Below are 10,483 nucleotides of genomic sequence, written 5' to 3' on the forward strand. Positions count from 1 at the left end.
TTTAACAGTTATGTAATGAAAAAAATGGAACAGAGCTGTAGTCTCATTCTCTTACACATTCTTCCCCTGATTCCCTCCCCCAGCTCCCCCGCCCTCTGCTCTCTGTCTGAGTGTGTTACCTTGCAGGTGCCCAGTACTCCAGGCATGCTGTTGCAGTCTCTTAGGGTGAACTTGACCTCGATGTAGATCCTCCTCGCTCCCTCTCGAGGGATCCAGACTGTCCTCAGCCAGTTGTTCTGGCTGGGGCTCATCACGTTACAGACCTGATTCAGAGTAAGTGTTAGGATCAGCAACTCAAGCAAGCAAGCAGCAACATGCATCCCCAATGAAAACAAACATTATGCGCTTTAAAGGAACTATGAGCGGCGGATTTTTTCCTCATTTATTCTTTTGGGTTTTTGGTTTTAAAGATGACCACACTGAGGCCAAGTCTTCTGTATGTTTGGGCGGGAATTTGCTGCTTTGTCCTACAGTGAAATACCACCATTCTTGAATACTTTATGGGCTCATTCTAGTTGGAGGTTTTTTGTGTGTTTCAAACCATTTAAATGTAACCACTTTTAAATTAATCCCTACAGAGTCTTATTGGGGAAAGCTTTGAAGTCACATTAAGATCTTATTATCCACAGTTTAAAATAATAATTACATTTTTTATTCTTAGTATGAATTGATAATTAATCGATTGATTCATCTTTTGGTCTAAAAATGTCAGAAAACTGTAAAATGCCCATTACAGTGAAGTCTTCAAATTGCTATAAGATCCCACTGTCAAAGGCACTGAAGGGACTACACTCAGAAAAAGGATATATATGAACATTAGAGAAGGTGGAACCACTGAGGTTTCAAACTGTCTCAGGGGCTCGGTGAATGGAGGTGAAAAAATATTACAGCAGTTATCAAAAGGACTGACCTAAAATATGTGTGATTTGATTAGATACAGTTCAGTAGTAGTTTGGGGGGGGTCCTAATAGGACAGACCGTTTCCATGTATTTGGTGTAATATGAAGTTACCTCAAACAGCAATGATAATAACAACAATAATAATAATAATAATAATAATATTAATAAATCAACTGTAATTATACAACACTTAAAAACATTCCAGGAGGCAATCAGGAAAAATAAAGTCAGAGAAATAAAATCATATAGAAGTTAGGTAAAATTAAAAGAATAAAATACCTCCATCAGTAAAACTAAGTACCAATAAAGTAAACTAGTAATCAGTAAAGCAGATAAAACATATTGTAAAACTAACCGCACCGGGGTAAATTAAAAGATACAAAATTGAAAGCATAAAATACCTCTCGCTAATATATGGTAAAAGCACTAATACTTATTTAATAGATAAGACATGATGGGAAATTAAACTAAGATTAAGAAGTGATTTAAAAGATGTCACTGATTCAGCAAGCCTTAGACCCTCAGGCAGGGAGTTCCAGAGCAGAGAGGCTCTGACTGCAAAAGCACGGTCGCCTTTGGTCCTGAGCCTGAACTCAGGAACAGCCAGCAGGGTCCTGCTCGAGGATCTGAGGCTGCAGCCCGGCTCATAGAGTTGCAGCAATTCATCAATGTAGCTAGGAGCTAAACTGTGAAGTGCTTTATAGGTGATCAATAAAATCAGGAAAAAAAAATGATATTGATATCAATATCATATTAGGCTATGTATATAAAATTATCTGGTGGGGGCCTTGGACTCATGCCCTCGGTATTCCCAGGCTATTGCCCTTGCTACTGTATGTGATATAATTATACTGGATGTCAAAGAAAGCAGCAAAAATGAGTGAATGAACACCAGCGCTGAATCCCAGGACTTGAGATGGGATTTCTGGCCAAATACACTCCCTGCAACCTGCAAACCGCCGCCTCACAGCCCCAACCAACACTGCAAATACTGAAGCATAACCTTGAAAAATTACCAAATAAAGTTGTCTCAACTTTTGTACTAGCAGGAATTGTTGCATAATCTTTATTTTCATTATTTAATGCAATACAGTAATATAAATAACTGGTGATGAATTATCCACAGTTTGTTTTGTAAAATCAAACCCAATTAATGTTTAAAAAAAAAAAACACAGTTTCCCTGGGATCAAAGTGATATATTCCACTGAAGTTCTTATAATAATTAATTCTAATAAAACACTCCACCCCACCGTACACTGAGAACATTACACACCTGGTACGTGTGGATAGGACTGAAGTACTCGTCCATCTCATTAATGGCGTCCCACTGTGCAGAGAGAGAGAGAAGAGAGAGAGGGGGAAACATTGGTGGGTCAGTCACATGTTCACGTTTTCAGACTCATATGCAGCAAATCATTCGCCTGCTGTCTATATTTCCCACGTGATCGTCCGTGCCTACGTGTCTCCCAAACCACATCGGAGGATTATTAGCTTCGACTTCAAATGAAACATGTGACGCCTCTTGTCACACAGGAGGCAGTCATGCCAGCGTGGCAGCTGTATGGTATGCTATATTTAAATCTCTCAGAAGACAAACAGTATGGTTTAAGTTTCAAGATGACTGGTGGCGATTTCAAACCTCAGAGATTGTACAGTTGCAAGAGGTTCAGAATTCACATTCACTTTCTCATATTCTGTATCTAAAAGCTTAATTTTAAAATCTCACTGTTAAACTGGTTTTAAATATGCTGATGTATTCCGCTCCAGCGTTCTGGCGAGCGACGTTTAGCGCATGCAATCATGTGTTCTACATTTCAGCATGGAATGCACTTAATGTAATTCCAACAGGACACATTTCGCTTTAATGAGATGCCCCTCTTGTATGTGATTAGATTTACATTGTTTACTGAATGGCGCCTGCAGCCAATGATAGAATCACAGGGAGGAACAGTGAGTTAAATGTGTTGGTATTTCTAAATGTGTTAATGCGTTAGTGTGTTACACCTCTCTGCACCTTACGACCAGCACCAGGAGGAAACTCAATCACAGGAAGCAGTTGTGAGCTGATATAACCTCTACCTATCTGCAGATGGGAGGAGAGAAATGCCAGAAAATGCCCAGATTTCATGCAGTAGGACGCACAGGAAGATTAAATTCAAAATCCAGATTTCTTTGAATGCATCAGTGTGTATGTACAGTATGTACACAGGCACACCTTTGCGGTGTAGGACAGATCTCAGCACCACTCAGTGTTCACAAACAGAACGAGTGTAAAGAAGGTATTTACATATGCATATTCATTTAGCAAAGACACACTTGAAACCATATAGTGAGTGTCACTTTAACTGTCAGGTCCTAGATAAACAGTCAATCTGACTGACTTTAGTGGGGTTTGAATCCGTCAGGGAGCTAATTGGATATGTCCATGCTACATTTTGTTCTGAACCCTCCTAATGCTCTTTGTTTTGGGAAAATGTCTGTAAAGGTCAAAGATCAAAGCCTTTTCATAATAACTCTAGCTAAAGGGAGTTCCAACAGATTATTTCTGTGTTTGCTCAAAGACCAGTGTTTGAAATGATTTCTGTCCCAAGTTTTTAGCTGTGCTCTGGGGCTGGCAGTATCTGTCTGTCTTTTAGTCCACCACTGGTCCAGACTGAAACATTCACAGTCCCGAGAGGATGTATCCTACTGACTTTGATTCTCAAAAACACTGTATTGACTTTTGTGTTTAAACCCACAACAGCTGGATAGCACATACAGATTTCACTGTTCTGGTTGCATGAAGAAAGTGGTATGTTCTTTATACTATGACAGTGTTACTAAAATGTAATTAAAAAATCACAATATATCACCTTGCTTACTGTATCACAATATATCCCAATATACTGAATTGTAACCCCTGTAAATATCATAACGGCAGATTCTTACTAATACGCACCCCTATATGTAACGTAATGTAACATAATGTAACGTAACATAACGTAACGTAACTTAACGTGATGTACTTCTTTTTCGACCCAAACGTGATATTTTCTTAAACCTAACCAAGTAATTTTGGTGCCTAACCTAGTAGACTATTTTATTATTAACCTAACCAAACCATTCCCGTTAACCACATGTTTAATGTTACATCACGACTTAGGTAGCACACTTAAGGTGTGGTACACCTGACTAGTATTCTCCACCGGTCATATATGTCATTTTAGGGCTCATTGATAATCGACCTATTCAGTCATTTAGGTATAAGGATGTCTTGGACTTTCCCTGTAGCACCATTATGTTGACATTTGTAGTTTTGAGTAAGAAGTCTCATTCCCACTATGGGAAGGATTGCCATTAAATCCATTAAAAATGTTTTATCCAGAACCATTATCAGGTCAAAATTTGAATTGCCCAATTCTTTACGTTTATGTCAAAATTCTCATGGCTAATAATGTACAAAAATATCAGGATAAGAACAAGGTTAAAACAGTGTAATTTCTTTTTAAGCACATGTTAGAATCCAACCTGTCAAAGTTATGCTGCTTCACTCCTCTACAGCTTATTGCCACACATAAACACTTTATATCTTCAACTCATGGTTTTCATTGTCAGTGCAAATCCAGTTGCACAGTTATATGGTGCACCAGAAGTAACCCACCACAGCTCAGTCATAGAGGAAATAAGGATGTTCTGTCAACTGGTTTATTCATGGTAAAATGGAGACTCAATCGAAGGGTGTCAAAAGTTCATGCAAACAGATTAACCCAAACTGCAGGGGCTCGAAGGGATTTTGAGAGCAGCTTTTTTCCTTCTCTGCTCCTGTTGAAACTGAATATTTGCATGTGACATAAAGCAAGTGAAGGCCAGTCAGTAATAATAATAATAAGCAATAGGATGTCAGTTAACAAAAGAAACAAAGATTTATTTGATATAAGGGAAAGCAGATTGTAGTACAGACACAGACACACAGACACCTTTACAAACAGCCATAAATGTTCTTCTGGTGACTGTAAAAGCACCAACAGACTTTTTGTTTGGCAGAGCAATTTTCTGTTTGTTTTTCTGTTTGCTGTACTCCTGTTACTGTGAATGGTAGTAAGTTTATCTCTCTGGCAGGTGTTACCTCCCACATCACACACTCCATAGTCACATGGCCACGCCCCCTATTTGATTCTCACTACTGCGTTTTTAAACTTTGGTGGCAGGGAGGGATGTAGCAGAATTTTAGGGTTTCATTAAACTTAAATCATTGGCAACACCTATGTTTACCCTACTATTTCATGTCAAAACCACTGCTGTGAAAAAAGGTCTATTCTACAACCTACAAACTAATGGTTAAGTGATCTACTTGTACCAATGCAGGAAGAGAGAATGGTACTCACCGGCCAAATAATAAAGAAACAATAATGAAGTAGAAATATCTCAGTGGATGTAAACAGAAACAGTGGCTCAATGACTTCCTCCTCCTCTCCCAAGAAAAAAACTCTTCCCCCAATCTCCCTCCTTCAGATGAGCTGTACTGAGGATTAGATCCAACACTGGTGCTCTCTTGAATCATGCTCACAACACATTTCAACCTTCAACAATATACTCCATTGATTATGTTGTTGTAATCATCGTCAATTTGTATGCAGGTATGAATGAAGACATGCATGTGTGTTTAACCCCAGTGTTACCCATGATCCTCTTGGGCTGCGAATCCCAGCGCGAGTGGCAGAGTAATTGAAAGGGAAAGTGTCAACCCCGGGAAGCTTTGGGCCGTGCCCAGCTGAACTCGGCCTCGGATGAGACGATGGGGCTTTGCATGGCAGCCCTCCAACTCCTCTCCTCAGCCCTGACTCCCCCTAACCCTCCCCCCTCACGCACGCTCCCCAGAGCGCCACCAGCCAAAAACCACTGGGATAATTAAGATGTAGGAAGTCTCACCCATCTCACCCTTCCCTCCCTTCCTCATCCTCTCATCTTTATCAGCTAAATTGAAACCGTCCTTGAACTTGTGAAGACCTCGGCTAATTAGCGGGGTGTATAACCTCTCTATCTCCCTCATTATTCCCGTCTTGCCATCGCCACACTCTCAACCTTTCCTGCTTTTTTTCTTTTCCTGGGAAATCTTAGATTTTTTCTCCTCGCATATTCTCCGGCAGTGAAAAATCACAGCCGCTGAAGGCAGATTGTCAGGAGGTTGGGAGTTGTACGGCAAGCAGTGAGGCGACGAAATTGGTTGCTGTTTAGTAAAGTAGCAGACAGCCAGGGAGAAGAAGAAGAAGAGTCAGAGAGCTGCAGAGGGGCATGTTTATCTTCTGAGAACGCAACAAGAAGAGTTCTCCATCGTGATGACAAGAAAAACGCAGTGCTCTGCAGAGCGGCCCACTGACAATGCAGTGTGAGCGTGTGTGTATGTCAGACAGAGAGAGAGAGGGGAAACGACAACATAGAGAGGGAGAGTAAAAGGGAGAGATTAATTGGCTGTAAATTGCACATCTGTTTCCTGCCTGTCAACTCATCGGATCTCTCATCAGCAGAAATCAAACGTGGCAGACAGAGAGCACACACACATTAACATTGTACACATAATACAAATACACTGCCGGTACACACGAGTGTAGGAAAATAAAATGTCTGTCAACTCTTTTTCATGGCATTTGTCAAACACTGGAGGTTTCAATCAACTCCAACTCCATTCAGACAAAACCTGTGATAAAAAGACACACGATAAAAGATTACGATATGGTTTGAGTTCAAATTGAACACTGAACGGGTGTTTTCACTCCCCCAGGTGATTAAAGCATTCCTAAAGTTCGAACTGAACGTAACCAAACTCAGTCACAGATACGAGAATGCAAGGGAGTGACCATCGAACGAACGAGCGCAGCCGGTCGTTGCTGTTGGTTGAGGCTGTGACTTTGCCGGTCAAAGTTCACAAAAGTTGTACTCCACGCAAACAAATTTGCACATGTGTGACCATGCCATGAAGGTTGAAGCGGTCCCGCCCTCCCAGGTGCAACAAAGTTAACAGAGTGAAGGAGCTGTCAATCAAGCACAGACTGTACACACCCATGCAGTCCTGAGAAGCGATCTATCAGGCAACTGTGTAGGTGTACTCTGGGTGTATGGAGCCTTCTGCTGTCTTCATTACATACTTACATACGTAAGTCACTGTAAAAAGTGGCAGTACAGTAAACAGAGAGAGTGGCCATAAGCTCATTGTCCCAGGTGCTACATTTCAACCTGTGTCGTTGTTATCCCCCAGAATGCCCCGAGTGAACTGAAATTACACTGATATCATCACTTCATTAGAAAAAATACAAACAAAGACAAAAATCCAGCCTGTTGCTAATTGTGTTTCCTTCTGGGGTCAAGCAGTCAAATGGCTCAGCCTCCTCTGACTCTTTGTGGCAATTAATACGCGTCTGATCCACGTTCCTCGATTTCTCTGATTCTCCACGCTCCCTTTCTCTCTTTAATCTCAAATCTCTTTTGTTTTATTCAGCCCATTTAGCATTTCCACTTAGACAAAGAAGTTGCCATCGGAGTTGCCTGAAGATCAGAGAAGCTGTTGTCAAGCAAAATGAAAGTGTTTTTCTTTTTTTAAATGCAGTCGCCTCTAAAGCCAGCATCGAAATCTCGGGGTCTACGAGACTGAGGCCCTGTAGCATGAAATCAATTTAAGTCTATTCATAACATATGACATGAAAGAGAGTGGATGCCAAAAAAGATGAAAGGGAGAATGAAAGATTGATTAACAAATATAGAGAGAAAACTGGTTGAAAAGAGATGATTATGTGCTGCTGGTGTGAGGGACAATAGGAAGGGAGTTGCCTGTTTAAGGCTCGATTCATCATTGTTGTTTCTGGGGAGGCTGAAGGCAGAGAGTCTGGTGTGTGCTGATGGAGAATAATTCCTGCTCAACTTTCACATCATATACACGTTACATTTTCTCAAGCTCTGCCCCGACACTTTCCAAACCACATACACAAACAAACAAACAAACAAACCGCATCAACTTTTTAATAAAAAATGACAGTGCGCTTGTTATTACACTACAGCATATCTAAATAAAAGGAGTAAGTTAACATAACTTAATCCTCTATTTTGATAGTAATTGTACGTTGTTTTTATTGTTTGTCAGCTGTTTTGACAGGTAATGTCATAGTTTGCTTTAGTGGAAGAGTAAATGCAATTTAAGTGGTAAAAGTTGTATAAAGAAGATGCATTTAAGTTAGTATTACTTTATTCAGATAAATTATACATTTTAATGAGTTTAGTACATTTAATAGTTGTAGGTTCAATTAACTGAATGAAATTGGTACAATTAACCAAGTTAACAAATACTGTTACATTTGCTCAAATCAAATATTTTATACGTTTAAATTGTTTGAGTTAATGTAAATGGTTTATGGCAATAGATTTTCTCAAACAGCTTGAGTTGGACTAACTCATTGAGTTTAACAGTGCAATGACATTCAGTGTCCTCTATTTGTCTCATCCTACTGTAGCCTCATACTGACATTAATGTCTATTTACAGTAGACACATCCAATATTCAAAACACTGGGATAACAAATGTGACCCATTGCCTTTCAATTTGCCTGTGCATACTTAGACTTCATTTTAATTTTGACTGCATTTGTGAAAATCAAATCCAAATTAAAACAGTAATGTATGATTGACAGGGCCGGGGGGGATATATTACAATAATGTGGCAGCTGTTGTGAAATTATGTGCAAGACATTTTTCTTTTTTAATATGAATGTTTAACATATGAGGGTGGGCGGTGCATGAGTGTGTGGAACTGGCTAATTGTTGGCTTATTAAAAAAATACTAATAAATAAAAAAAATAAGTCAGGCTGTAATATAGTCCCTGAAATACTCAGTTTAGGCTGATGTGTTATACTTCCTACTAAAAACAGTTTTGTGAATTAACTTTTTTTTAAATACATTACAAAAATGTGCAACAAGTAAGAATAGTCAGCCTTGTCTCTTAGAAATTGTGTTTTTGGGGCTACTAAATGGTCCTTGAAACCACTTAATGGTTTTTCTGAATACATTTTGGAGGAAAATGAATGGCTGCCTGGATTACATTCAGTCCACAAAGTGCTGGGTTCAGGCAGGAGATTGAGGGTGTTTAACATCAGACACTTTCATCCCACATGTTAGGTTTAGGCTACTACAGTACTTTGGTTACGGTCAGGGAAATGTGTAAAAGACAAGATGTTCTGCCTGGTGCCACAAGTCACACAGTCACACTTTTTAAATATTTAACCAAAAGGACAATATTTCCCTGACCACAACCACACTCTAAAAAGTATACAGATAATACACTGGCTCAACTTAATAATAATAATAAGCTAATAATTGGCATGCATCTTTTTTTGAAGTAATTCCAACATCATTGAGTAAATCCTTTGAGTCTTTTATATCTTTATCTTTTTTATCCGATGAACCCCAACACTACTTTATTGCAACATATTATTCACATTGACCTCTAAACGGTCAAAGGTCCAGTGTGTAACATTTAGGAGGATATATTGACAGAAATGGAATATAATATTCATAGGTATGTTTTCATTAGTGTATAACAGGTCACCTTCTGTGGAGGCTGCCATGTTGAATTGCCATATTTCTACCCAAAACGGTAAACCAAACACTGCCTGTAGATAGGACCTTTTGCGAGTCTTGCAGCCACCGTAGTTTCTCCTACATACTTCACAGCCTGTTCTCATCAAATACTGACGTTGGTGGTGTTAAGTTTGTTGCAAATTCAATGCTAGAACCCAATAAATAATTAACTTATTTTAAAATGATTTCTATTCATTTATATTAATGGAAGATCAAAATGTGACTTTCTCCTGATATATTGCTGTGTAATCCAGTGGGTAATCAGTCCCATAAGCAATGCAGCACCTGGCAGACTTTAGCACCTAATGATCTGATTATGGGACAATCCAAATGCTTGTAATCTATTACTACTTCCCATTTCTCAGTCTATCTCCTTTGCATTAAAGCATGCAGAAGCTGCAGACAACACACACGCTTTAGGAGGAGAGGCGCCAAAAGGACGACAAGACAAAGCCAAAGACCGGTGTCTTCTTTAAAAGATCTCATTTCAGATTAGTATGTTTGATGGAGGTTTCTTCAGAACTCATAGACAGAGAGAGAATGACAGAGAGGGAGGGATAGAAAGAGGATGCTGAAGACCGAGAGAGTCTGCGGGCTATGTAACAGTGTGTGTGTGTGTGCTGGTGGCATTTCCAGGCTTAATGCTGGGCTCTATGTGAAGTAACAGGTCTGCATATTAACTCAGTGGAAATATCAGGCTCTGCCCAACACCTTTCTGCCTCTCATACTATCAGCCGCACAACCAGAGCAGACTTAATAACTTTGCTTCTATGTGTGTGTACGTGTGTGTGTGTGTGTGTGTAGGTGAGTGTGTGTGTGTCTGTGTGTCTGTGTGTCTGTGGGCTCTTTGACAGCGATAACCTTTCTGGAATAGGAGTGTTAATTGCACTGGTCTGGGATCAGTGGGGGAGATGGTGTAATTGCTATCTTTTCTGAGATGCATTTTTTTTACAGGACACTGTGTGTGTGTAGGTGTGTGTG

The 10,483-nt window shown here is 39.7% G+C and overlaps 1 protein-coding gene across 1 annotated transcript in view; it reads right to left on the reverse strand.

Annotated features, from left to right (window-relative positions):
* Positions 1–2,225, reverse strand: part of epha8 (eph receptor A8) — a 60,059-nt gene extending 57,834 nt beyond the window's left edge. The window contains 2 exon segments of the mRNA XM_035662890.1: positions 120–263; positions 2,175–2,225. Coding sequence (XP_035518783.1) covers positions 120–263; positions 2,175–2,210 — 180 coding nt within the window. The 5' untranslated portion in view covers positions 2,211–2,225.
* Positions 2,226–10,483: the final 8,258 nt, after the last annotated feature.

The sequence above is a fragment of the Morone saxatilis genome, unplaced genomic scaffold (assembly GCF_004916995.1).
Source record: "Morone saxatilis isolate NCDOM2014 unplaced genomic scaffold, NCSU_SB_2.0 Contig18, whole genome shotgun sequence".
Taxonomy (NCBI): Eukaryota; Metazoa; Chordata; class Actinopteri; family Moronidae; genus Morone; species Morone saxatilis.